This window comes from Aptenodytes forsteri, unplaced genomic scaffold, assembly GCF_000699145.1.
Source record: "Aptenodytes forsteri isolate BGI_AS27 unplaced genomic scaffold, ASM69914v1 Scaffold237, whole genome shotgun sequence".
Lineage (NCBI taxonomy): Eukaryota > Metazoa > Chordata > Aves > Sphenisciformes > Spheniscidae > Aptenodytes > Aptenodytes forsteri.
Window position 1 is genome coordinate 2,858,790 of NW_008794451.1, and position 13,112 is coordinate 2,871,901.

Genomic DNA, 13,112 nt, shown 5'->3' on the forward strand with positions numbered 1-13,112 from the left:
GTTTTTTATAATCTCTCTCAGTTAGTTACATACTCAAAGGGAACAAAATACAGGCTGTCTAGTTTGCTATGTCAAGTGCAAACAGACTCAAATCAAAGGTACAAGGAACGGTACTGATGCTTTAATTGCTTTTCCAAGGTACAGAAGACCAAAAAGCCAAAGTTCTTAAATGGTCTCGGACTTTAGATCTAGTAAAGGCTGCTGACAATCTTTACATCTACATGACTGAAGCAATGAAAGTAAAATCAGATTCTGTATGCGCAGATTCTGAAGAGCAGAAAAAAAAAAATTACTACTCCAGAAGTTTTCTACCTGTATGGTAATTTTATTCAGCATTAATAGCTGAATAGTTTATTAATAGATTATTATTGGAGAGCTCAGATTATTTAAAAAAAGGTTAGCAAAGAAAACCTACACAGTATTTATACACAAGCATATACTCATTATATGAGTTTACAATGGCAATCTTAGAAGTGCTAAAAACGCAATTGTTTTCACAATAGTTGCCATTAATGAGATAAATAATTTTCATTAGTGTCAAAGTATGGCCACTTTGCACGTAAGACCTAAAAACTGTAATGGTTCACAGCTAGATAACAGCATCAGCAATAACTTACTATAGATATACAGTACCAGCAGTGTTTTACACTAGAAGAACTTTGGTTGAAAAACTATAGTAAATACTTATGTACCTGTGAGCTTGAAAATCTTTGCCTTCTATGCAAATATTAATATCTGGACAACAGCACTTCTTGTAGAGCATCAGTAAGTCTTCTCCTAACACAGATGCAGCTTCTAGTTTGGAATTACCTGCAGATGGGGAGAAATAGCTATTTTCACTTTGTCCGGTGTAGTCCAGACTACTGACAGTACACAGACAACTTAAAATATTTGAAAAGAAGAACCTGACATAATGAAAATTTTTAATATTGCATATTCAAGCTAGAATTTTCCTTGAGAGGTTTTCCAGACCTTGCACTTTACTTCTCATTTTGGCTTGAGGTATCGGGAATTTGACCAATGCTTCATATATTTGATATCTATAGAAGTGCTACAGTTATTCTTTTGTAAGATTATGTAGCCAGTTCATTTTTTCTACAGAGATCTGGTACCTCTGCATTAAAGAAAAGTAGAGTCTGAAGAAGTTCAGGGTCATGTAGTGCTACAAGCTTCTGCCTGAACAGATTTGTTGCTTGATCCTATCTTACTGACACAGCTGTAGCAGCCAACACCTCTGGTGTAGATGCAGTTACACGTTTCCCTGTGTTACTTATTTCATTCACGGTTGTAGTAGGGAAGATTCTGAAAGGTTCCAAAATCCTCATAAAACAACAGTGGAACTAGTGTAATTTGCTAGAAAAGGAAAGGAATGGAGAGATTCTGCTCTGTGGAAGTCCCAGGTGGTGAGGACTCAAGTTTGCTGTGTTACAGAGAAAAGACGGGACAAAACGCTGATGAACGTGCCTGACTCCCGGCTAGTCCTGTCAGATTTATTATGCTACACATTGGCTGGGAAGGGCTCCTGCCAAACTTCTGCAGCAATTCATTTTTTCAAAGTGTGAGAGAACGAGGTAGACCATAGCAAAGAATATCCATGTAAGCTGTGTTATAACAACAGCTTTAATCTTTGCCTGCATTTTTACATCTGTATAAGTCACTGGATAATTATTAAAAAAACCAACCAATAAACAAAAAATAACCAAACAAAAGTATAATTCCAAACCTACCTGCAGTGGCTTTGTTGCTTTCTGCATCAATGACTACTTCTGGAATTTCCTCTTCAATACAAGATGAACAAGCAACTTCTTTCTGCACAGCTCCAGTTGGAGTGTTCTGATCAACAGGTGTTCTTTTGCCATCTCCAAGACAATTTACGTTTTTTTGAGTGTTCTGAAGAGTAGCAATGTTGTTTTCTTGTATTAACTTGGGTTCCATTACTTTTTTCATCATAGCCAGCTCCTCAGCTTCTTTAAGATTTTTATCAGATGAATATACAAGCCTAGAAGATGACACTAAGTTTACTCCTGTAATTTTTTAATTGATCAAAACATAAAAAAATCACATTTTGTCTAACAAAGTTCATGACCAGAAAACAAAAGCTGGACTGTATAGTGCTTAATAATAAAAAACCCCTTTTTAAAACTGTATCTCTGGAAAACTTATTTCTGCAATGCTTGAAAAAGCATAAGCAAGCACTACAAGTAAAATTAATATCAGGTTAAAAGGAACAAAGGTTTCTCTCCCTCACTTTGCTTTTTCAATTAAAGAAACTTTTGTCTGCTTTTTATAGCTCATCATCTATAATCATCTACTGACAAAAGCAGAAGCAAGCTGTATCAGTAATGACAGATGACTGATTTATAAATCTTAGTATAACCAAGAAAAGGCATTTAATTGTCCTTTAATATCATCAAATTTACAAATCCAAAAATATAAAAACCTTCTAACATCAAGGTTACACGTACAAAACCATAAGAATGGTAGAGATATAAATAAATGGTATTAGAGATATAAATTTTCATTTCAAAGGAAGTGCTTGAAAGCATGAAAATTTGCAGTTAAGATTACCCAAGACCTTTCACTTTGCCCATATAGTAATTCCAGCTTCCCACTTTCCCATCTGTTTCACCAGCTTATTTTTGGCTCAAGATCTGGAAAGGCTAACAAAGCCCGCAGTCTGTGACTGCAAAGATCTCGTATTTATAGAAAGATACTGCACTCCAGCAACTTAATGGAGCCTTAAAAAGTCAATGTGAACAGATAACATGCTTTATCAGTGGTTTCATACCATATAGATGAAGTTAGCAAAGTTTAACAGAAGAGCTACAGTTACTTTGGATTTAGCAGACATGTACTTGCAGATCTGCATTTAGTCACTCATTCCATAGCAAAGAGGCTTTATTGTTAATATTGCGAACATAGTAACTTGAGTATGCTATTTGAACACTGTCCTCTAAAGGGGCAGAGAAAACACACAAAGAAATCATCTTCTTTCTTAAGTCCTGTATTTAAAGGATTGAGTTAGGTAGATTTTTTTCTGTCTGTGCGATACAGGTTCTCATCAAGAAAGAATGACAAGAAACGAGCATGTAGGGAATGGGAATTTTAATGTTTTATTAGATTTTTGAAAGCAAGGGCGAGGAAAACGTGTGACAGGAATAATAAAACTTCACATTGAAAGAGTAAGATTGGTGGACCCTCTTTACATGGGTTTTTAAGGTTGTTGTACCTGTATGTGCTTTCAGAACTCCTAACCTGTGAACTTGGCCTGACCATCTGTTGCTTTTCATATTTACAGTGCTTTCCAACCCAGCGTAACAATAGCATGAGGGAAAGACAAGTAATAACATGCCATATTACCAAGAACAGGACCGCAGGTTGCTTGCTGGAGCAGGGAGACTTTGTCATTCTTTAGAAAATTCCAGACCAGGACTTCCACACGTTTTCCCCATTCACTATGCTTCTCAGTACTTAACATCTGTGTTTTACAGCTCTACGGCAGTAGGACTCAAGAACAAAAATTCAGAGTAGAAACCCAATTAACCTGGAGATTTCAAAATTCCACAGAAGTATGCAGAAGTTTTGTCTTCAAGTTGCTTCTCCACGTTAGATCTTCCAAGAAATGTCACTTAAAGTCACATAGACAATGCCACTGCTGGACAAAATCCGATCATTCCCACTTTATCCCTGCATCTTCAGCAGATGCAAGCAAATACCACAATTACAGAAGTAAACTGGTAATACATACTGAATGTGAAAAACCTGCAGGAAGATCCCTAGTAAGGGTTTGTTGAAAGAAAATTGCCATTCATAACATGTTACATTAAATTTGCACCGGAACTTTACATATTCACCTTTCTGTTGCTGCAGAGCTATTGCATATTCAACATGTAAAGACAGTACAAATTGACTTTGAGGGAGAAAGAAAATTAGCGGCAACAGATACACTGCTTTGCCATAAATTCATTATTTTAATATTCTTGCTTACTTTCTGCCCGTAACTGAAAAACATATCCATAGGGAATCTGATAAGCTAGGCAACGAGGCAACAATCTCCTGGGAATCCTCAGGGTATTTTCAGATAATCTACATAAGAAACCTCAGGAATGCAATTCTATTATCACTAGGGCTGAAGTCAATAAAAATGGCACCCTTACCACAACTAGGAACTCTGTAAATAAAACAAGTAAAGTGGCATATTGTTAAACCAGAACTAAGTAACTGGTTTCTAGATCTGACAAAGTTATTCTGTTTGAAATAAGTTTTTTCCTGTAAGAATTCAAGGAACCTTGATTATTTCAGTTAATGTTTAAAATCCAGCCACAGTCTTGGATTTACTACTTCCAGAAACTCAGCAGAATATCTGTATATTAGAGTCCTGCTTAATACAGACTGTAAATTTACTGCTTTGAAAGACTCATGGAGGCATCCATTATTCTGTTTCACAGACCGCAATAATGTTTTTAGCGCATCTTTTAGAAATTTTCCTTTACCTCAGTTAAATCCCATTAGATGTTCTTCCCAGAATGGAATATTCTGCAGTTTTCTAAAATCTGTTATAGAAAACTTTGCTTGGCAACACCCTTTATTTTATAGGCTCATTTCTAAAGGCAGACTGAGGTTTTCTAGACTGTCTTCTACAGAGTATCAAATGGCACCTTCCTGCATAAATAAAAGCTAGGGAAATCTTTCATCCGCAGCAAAATGCACAGCTCAGACCGTGGAGCTCAGATGTTTTAGTGATTATGTAAAACCATCTCTTTAAAAAACACAATTGCTGTAAGAAACCAGGACCCTTAATGCAGAATTATGATATGAATAGTTTTTACTGTTCCAAACCTCTCGAGTAGGCATCATTCAATGTTACAACTTAGTTTAGTAAGTTAAAGTGCAGAAGATTACAATTTAAAGTTACAAATTTCTTCTTTAAATCAGATAGAGGTATCATCAGGTCTTAGAGCTTGACCAGTTTTGAACCAAGTATTTACAAGAAAGCAGTTTTCATAGTCATCTGAAAAAATCTAAGAAGGCATAAACATGTTAGAGTTCTTCCAACATCCCTAATGACGATCAGGGAAGTACTAGTTTGTACTCACTGTGACCAAACAGCTTCCTAGAACATATAAGCACTATGGAGTTATTTTGTTTTTTATAACAACACATAGCCTACATAGATATCTCAAAATGCACTTTGAAGAAAAGCACGCACTTTGTGGGTAATTTGCAGAGTACTAAGAAAACGCTAAGTAGCCCAACCAAACTTACCTTTGTGCATCTAAAGATTTCATTCACAGTTTTCTTTATAAAGGTGTCCTGAAGTCATATGTCCTCTCATTCCAAATCACTTAGGCTAAACTATTTGGGAAGTTTCTCAGCCTTAGAGCTCTCTCTGAGGCCCACCTATTTCTATCAATTGTAGATGTATGACTCCACACAGTCTTGAAAAACCACACGTCTCATTAGAAGAACAATCATGCAATTCTGTTCTCGGAACAGCCACAAAGCCAATACTGACTAGAATCAGTAAGACATTTTTATACTCACTAAAAATATAAAAAACATTATCACAAAAAATTCTAAGATAATATTTGGGTTGAAAAAGAATTTTGAGTTACGATCCACTTCTTCGGTCCTTCAAGAGGTACATTTCCTTACTGTGGGCCACACCTACTGTCTGCGAGACTGACAAAAACCCAAACAGAAATGTTGTATGCCACTAATAACCGTGGAGACAACACAAATAAGAAGGGAAGTGAGAAAGGGCAGGTTTTATTTTAATGAAATACCACATTCGAAAGCATGAGGAACCCATTTTTGTTGTAATTTCTGAGACCACCACAAGTCACTGGAGTTAACACCATCATCACCGAATTTTACTGAAAGCTGTTAGGACAGCCTCTCCTATTGTCCCTAAGTAGTTGTTAACCAAATAAATTAGGCATCCGCCTTTCAAACGCTCCCTACAGCAGCTTCCACTTGCTCAGAGAGTTCTTCACTAAGAGCCCATCTGGAGAAGAACAGTTACCTGCCATCTTCTCCTTGCCCACGTTCTCCTTAAAGTTATGCATACACGTACACACGTCATTGATGTCACTAGAGAAGTGCTTTTCAGTTCTTAGACACTCGCTGTTTACACAGACAGGATCTTGTACATGTTGTTGTGGATATGTTGTGTATATGCCCAGATTTGCAGAGCATTAGTAAAGAGATTACAAAGCAGGCCTGAACAAAAGCCATTAGTGCCAGGAGAGAGGATTTTTTTTTTTCTAGCTTGATGGTTTTTTTCTATCAGCTAGCAACACAGATGGGCTGTTAATGCCAAAGTCTATCAGAAAATCAGAAACTTCTCCATCATAAATACTATGGATAGCATGAAGCTGTCAGCACAATAGTCCAACACATATGAAAAGGGGAAATTCTGCTGTTTGACAGTGCACCAGTTTAATTGCCCTGAAAAGAAAGGTACTATGGTAACTTTAGAATAGAGGGACAAGTACAGATGCCCAAAACAGGATACTTACTTGGTAGTGTAGGGGATAATACAATTAATGAAAACAGACAAAAAAAATTATGTTTTTCTGTTCTTTAGAAGTTGTACAGATGCTGTGTGTTGTTTTCAATAGGAACTTGGCATAGCACATACCAGAACTTCACGTATTAACTAGATTAGCACTGAAATATCTTCTGTACACGTGTAATACACCATATTATACACTTTTACTTAAACAAAGCTATGTGTTATCACAATTAAATGCCAAAATAAAAACAAGATCTATTCACTTTTGTTAATAAAAATAACACTGAGAACATAGGAAGTCTCTGAACCACTTCCTACCCACGGTTTTAATGCACTGATGTCTTTAGCAAACCCAACTGCAGCAAATACTCTCATGCACTGCGTTTAATCTTGGTGGACTTGGAAAAATATTTCAGCAATACACCTATAGCAGTGAATCTTTGTTACTGCACGTTAGGCATGTCATACGCACAACTTCAACCTACCTTAAGTGATTAAGATTCTTCTATTTCCCTTTAGATTTGCTAAAAGAACCGTCTGCTTGATTTTTGCAGCTAAGATGGTTATTTTACCTTAATTGGTTTCTTGAGACAAGTACTTCAGTAAATTTCTTCTTATGAGATGCAACATCAACTGCTTTGCTGTCTCACACAGATGCCGATTAAATTTTCTGACTTCTTGTGAAAGCTAAGCATTTCAGCAGCAGAAGAATCTAGCCCTTAAGCAATCACGGTCCCAGTGAAAGGTTTCTACCCATTTCTCACATAAATTGAATTCTTTTTTTTCTTGAGGCATAAATCCATGGCATTAAGATACTGTTTTCCAAAGCAAGATGTTAATATCACACACATATCGAATATACTGCGACTTGACAGTTTAGCTTCTCAACTTCCTCTGAGAAATTGAGATTAGATATAAGCATGGATCAAAAAAAAAATCCAGTAAGAAAAGAGACAAACTCATTGTTTCTATGTATGTGGAAAGGAGATAAGGTCGCCATTGTTTGGCATGTGTTTAAAGCCTGTTTTCATCAAAAGAAACAAGTCATCATGATGAAGGCTTTCTTCCCCCAACAGGATATAGCATAAAAATCTAAACTACAAGCTGCATGTAGTATCTTACTTATTTCCCTCCCTCCCACCTTCCTTGCTTAGCAAAGTCTAATTATTCTCATTGACTAGCTTAGCTCATATTTATAACCACAACAAACTCAGACCAGAGAATATGGTTGTATGAATGAAAGCCATTAAGTTAGAAAAGCTTAGCTATTCAGAGGAGCAAATTCCTTAATCCCTTAACTTGGAAAATAAACACTTTGGTTCACAATAATTTGTTCTCAACTTTCTCAGTTTTCACTGTTCACTGGAGATAAGCCTTTACAGAGCATTTTAACTTCCACAATTCAGGATCTATCGTTTCACAAAGTTCAAGACAGTCACATCAAATTTCCCATGTTGCCCATATTTATAGGGTGGGGTTTGTTAATTCCATTTTTTTGGGGAGGGATGATTTTTTTCAGCTGTATTGCTGATTCCCTTCTGTCTTAATGCAAGGGAAAGAATAGTTGTTGAGCCATAAAATGCACCCGCAAGTGCCACAGAAAGCCCTTTTTGCAGTTAGCTTGTTTTCAAGTTACATGAATCAGTCACTCGGAGAAGATACTCCTTGCATGGTAGGGTACACCACATCAGCAGGCACGAGTGATAAGAGAATAAAAGGGAAGAATCGTATCAGAGTAAACTGTATAACTCACAAAATTTCAAGAACATGGGAGGCATGCTATTCTTCTGAAATAGAGTGGTCTGCAATCATAACCCACTAGAGGGGAATGCAGAAGCCTAGATATTGAGGGTAAGATTGCCAAGGCATAAGCGTGAAGGAATGCAGTGTACATGAGCAGAAGTCACGTTTGTTTCCTCCAGAATAGCCAGTATCCAATGGGGACTATGACAATCTAGCAATCGGTAAGAATAATCTCATGCACAAGTCGTTTAAAGAAATGTTTCCCTTTTTCACTACTTTGTAATCCAATGCTATAGAACTGTAACTGGGGATTGTATTTAAAGAACAAATATTCACAAACAAGGTGTGTTGTATTTGGTGCAACTGCTTTATGAAAACCTCACATGCAAGAGAAGGTCGGACAAGCTGAAAATAGAGCTAAGCCATCACCTTCTATAGTGTCAGTCTGATGGCACTTTTTTTTTCCCCCTGCACACAGGAAAAATTCTGAGAGACATGAGCAACAATGAGATTGCAAGAGGTGTGACTAAGTGACAGATGAAACTGGAACAATGCTATAGGGTATCTGTTGTATTAATAGCAGTTGCTACAGCCTATAATTCATTCTACAAAGGAAAGCTGTGCATAGAGTCTACAGAAAGCAAGATGACAGTAACTTCTGTCTAGGAGTTTACCTTCAAGAATGTTTTTGTCTGCACTTAAGCGAGATGTAGCATCCTTCTACTGCCTGATACAGAACTATACAAACATAACATGGTCAAAGCCTTGGCTGGTCTACTTTGAATTAACTGCTGGTGCTGCAGATTAACCCCTGTGGCAGTAAATGTCACAATGACAACTGTATTCCTTTGATCCGTATGTATTGCTTTTTAACTGGATCTGTCACTAGGTCCTTCTCTGTCCTTCCTTAAATCAGATCCCTGTAATACAAACACCAGGAGACAATGAGTATAATAACTAGATTTATTTCTAAAGCTGTATTTTTCCAACTGAAAAGGTAAAAGCAGTTTGCCTCTCAAAAGGCAACATATTAATGATCTAATAATCTGTGACAGACTGTTGTCCTTTAGGGATGCTAAGTTGCTCGCTTCTTGAGGCAGACTGCAGAACCCTGCTTGAGCAGTCATCTCCTGCCATCGACATACTTGCAATTGTTGACCCTTTTCTAGTTGTGTTATAAAGAGTGACAGAAGGCTATTGGAGGGCAGAGTCAATATTACATGAGCTTCATTGGGCAAAAACGTAGGGCGAATAGTGTCTACAGTATGGATGCTGCACTTCCTGGTGACCAACAGTTTCTCGCTGGTGTCCTCAGACAGTGCAAGTCTAGGGAGGGAGACAAAGCAGTGCTCAGTTACTCATCTATTTCATGCTGAGGCTATGGAAAAGGATCAGCATGAAGTTCACCATGTCCTCCATCCTGCTCAAAAACGCTCAGAAGTTTGGCAAGAGGAGCTGCACAGCCTTCAGCAACAAGTGACACGTAGCCTACATCTCTCCTGATTAAAAGAAACAGAGGCCCAGAGGAAGTACGTCTCACTGAGATGCATGCCAGATACAGCTTGTGAGAAAAAAAAAAAAAATCAAAATCCCCAAGGGAAGATGATATTTACTTGGGAAGCTAAAAGAAAAGCTGAATATAAACAGGAAAAGGAATGAGATTTTGTTATAGCTTTGATGAACTCTTCAATACTATACTAGTATTCCACTTCTATCGAGAAAAAAAAAAATCCCAAAATCCCCAAGGGAAGATGATATTTACTTGGGAAGCTAAAAGAAAAGCTGAATATAAACAGGAAAAGGAATGAGATTTTGTTATAGCTTTGATGAACTCTTCAATACTATACTAGTATTCCACTTCTATCCTACAGGGATACAGTAGACAGATACAGAAAAACTAGAACTTTTGTAGAAGACCACAACTTTCTCTCGGAAGCTCAACTGCAGCTACAGGTCTTTGTTACAACTCAGCATGGCGATTCACATGCTCCATGAACTAGGCTAGCTTTCAGTCAACCTCAAGCTGTAGTTTAAGGCACTGTTTTGGATTTGTGAGGATCTAATTCATTTGCATCTTAACAGTAAGAAACCACTTAGATTCAACAGCCACAGATATTAGCAGAAATCATCAGTCCAACAATGAAATTAGGCTCTTTTCAACAAAAGCTGCTTCCTTTCCTGGGTCCAAAGCAGTTCCCTGTGGTCAAACTCCAGTGCATTCTGTGACACGCATTTTCACAGAATGTGCTAGCTTAAAGGATTCAAAAGCTGAAGTATCAAACAGCACTGAAGACTAAGTTAAGAAAAACCAACCATCTTGCAAAATGCACTTCATACGTAGCTTAGAATATATGGGGAGGTTCATTTGAAGAATCTAAACTCACATTGAAAAGGTAAAAGGTTTGTAATTAGATGAGCTGTTTTGAGTTTAAAGGTGTTTTTCAATACCATGCTTTTTGGAGAACATGCAGGACTCTAGGGATCGTTACTTGCCTTCCAGCTAACACAGACAAAATTGAAAGCAAGTATCAATGAACTGTAGGCATATTAAGTGCTTACATTAGGAAAACAAAGGAATGATATAAAAGTATATAAATAATTAATTATTCCTGATCATTATTTCCCAATTTCCAAATTAAAGTAATTTGGAATTTTTAAAATTTGCGCTATCATGCTTCTGCATGAAAATCTTCTGTACCACCACTTACATGAATGTGAAGCAAATTAATGAAATTGAAATAATAATGGAATTAAAAAAAATACGAAACAAAAACCATGCTGTTTTGTTTCTTATCACTTGTTTTGCTAATGCCAGACTTTAACAGTAACCTAACAAATGCCAGTTTATCAGCCAGTTCCACTACAATGATTCTGTGTTTCAGATATTACTCTCAGTTCAAAAAGTTTTCTTTCATGCTTATTATAACTATAGTGCCCTGAATACCTATTTTTAGCCATCTGCTGCCTTATTTACAAATTTAAGGAGAGAATGAGTGAAACCAATAGGGAAAGGTCAGCCTAGGTTATATTTTAGGCACTAAACTTTAAAGCTGCAAGACCTTCCCCTTCTTCTTGCCAACACTCTCAAGACCCTGCAAGTGCGTACATTTTCTAGGCACATCCTGAATTCATCTGAAATCCCAGAGTCCCTCCCGCTCTGCTCCTGTGCATGCCCCAAAGTGCCCATCGGCTCTAACATCAACCCTGTTTTATAGAAGGTAGGTGGCACCACCACAGCTTTGCTAGAGAAAAGCAAGCGCTGCCCAGTTCTTTGAAAGAAGGATTAGAGGCACTTACAGGCAAGGAGGATTGCAAGGTCTGGTGGCGGCACCAGCCAGCACCCCTGCTGCACTCACCGAAGGTTTGGAGCAGGACGAGCGAGATGTCGGATACGTGCTAATAGCTGGCAATGGGAAAACACACTGGCCCTCGCACCAGGCCCCGGGGAGCAGCCAGCCCACACGCTGCACCGATGGTGCAGCCCGACGGCCGGGGTGCGGGTGTGGCCCCACGCCTCGCTCTGGGATCCCAGTTCGGTGGGAAAGCTGTGCTTTGGTTGGCCTAGGCCACGGATCATTAGGACTTCAGTGATGACCACACAGTTTCTAACTCGATGCATCCTAATCTAACTTGATGAAGTCCTCCTAGGTTTCCAAATCCATAACTTTTTTTTTTTTTAACATGACACTAGAGTGCTTTTTCTTTGTTGTTTTTCATGAGGTAATCTTGCAGTTCGGTGGGAAAGCTGTGCTTTGGTTGGCCTAGGCCACGGATCATTAGGACTTCAGTGATGACCACACAGTTTCTAACTCGATGCATCCTAATCTAACTTGATGAAGTCCTCCTAGGTTTCCAAATCCATAACTTTTTTTTTTTTTAACATGACACTAGAGTGCTTTTTCTTTGTTGTTTTTCATGAGGTAATCTTGCTAACAAGGGTATTAGTAGGCACAGACAATTTTGAAGGATACATTCAGGATTTCTGCTGCTTTTTCTCTTGTTCTATTACAAAGCCTTTACACGCCACACAAAAACACGCTACGGTGGAGAGTATACCCACGCGCCGTCAGCAGAGGGACGGAGGCAGAAGAAGGTAAGTAAGTTACAGGAAAGTCCTCTGCAAACACTGCAGGAAGGCTGTGAAGACACCGCTTTGAATGGGAAAGCTTTAAAACAGGTGTTAACGCTGGGGAAAAAAGAAGAGGAAGGACACAGGAGAGGTAGCGCTGCGGCTGCCCACCAGCGTGCTAATAGCTGGCAATGGGAAAACACACTGGCCCTCGCACCAGGCCCCGGGGAGCAGCCAGCCCACACGCTGCACCGATGGTGCAGCATGCCTCGCTCTGGGATCCCAGTTCGGTGGGAAAGCTGTGCTTTGGTTGGCCTAGGCCACGGATCATTAGGACTTCAGTGATGACCACACAGTTTCTAACTCGATGCATCCTAATCTAACTTGATGAAGTCCTCCTAGGTTTCCAAATCCATAACTTTTTTTTTTTTTAACATGACACTACAGTGCTTTTTCTTTGTTGTTTTTCATGAGGTAATCTTGCTAACAAGGGTATTAGTAGGCACAGACAATTTTGAAGGATACATTCAGGATTTCTGCTGCTTTTTCTCTTGTTCTATTACAAAGCCTTTACACGCCACACAAAAACACGCTACGGTGGAGAGTATACCCACGCGCCGTCAGCAGAGGGACGGAGGCAGAAGAAGGTAAGTAAGTTACAGGAAAGTCCCCTCCGCAAACTGCAGGAAGGCTGTGAAGACACCGCTTTGAATGGGAAAGCTTTAAAACAGGTGTTAACGCTGGGGAAAAAAGAGGAAGGACACAGGAGAGGTAGCGCTGCTG

The 13,112-nt window shown here is 38.6% G+C and overlaps 1 protein-coding gene across 1 annotated transcript in view; it reads right to left on the reverse strand.

Annotated features, from left to right (window-relative positions):
* The window catches only part of KIAA1107 (KIAA1107 ortholog), a 30,564-nt gene extending 24,496 nt beyond the window's left edge, over positions 1-6,068 (reverse strand). The window contains exons 1-3 of the mRNA XM_009290492.2: positions 6,026-6,068; positions 1,728-2,024; positions 693-810 (exon numbers count right to left, since the gene is read on the reverse strand). Of these exons, the coding sequence (XP_009288767.1) occupies positions 693-810; positions 1,728-2,024; positions 6,026-6,068 (458 nt within the window). The remainder of the gene's footprint in view (positions 1-692; positions 811-1,727; positions 2,025-6,025) is intronic.
* Between the last annotated feature and the right edge of the window lie 7,044 nt (positions 6,069-13,112).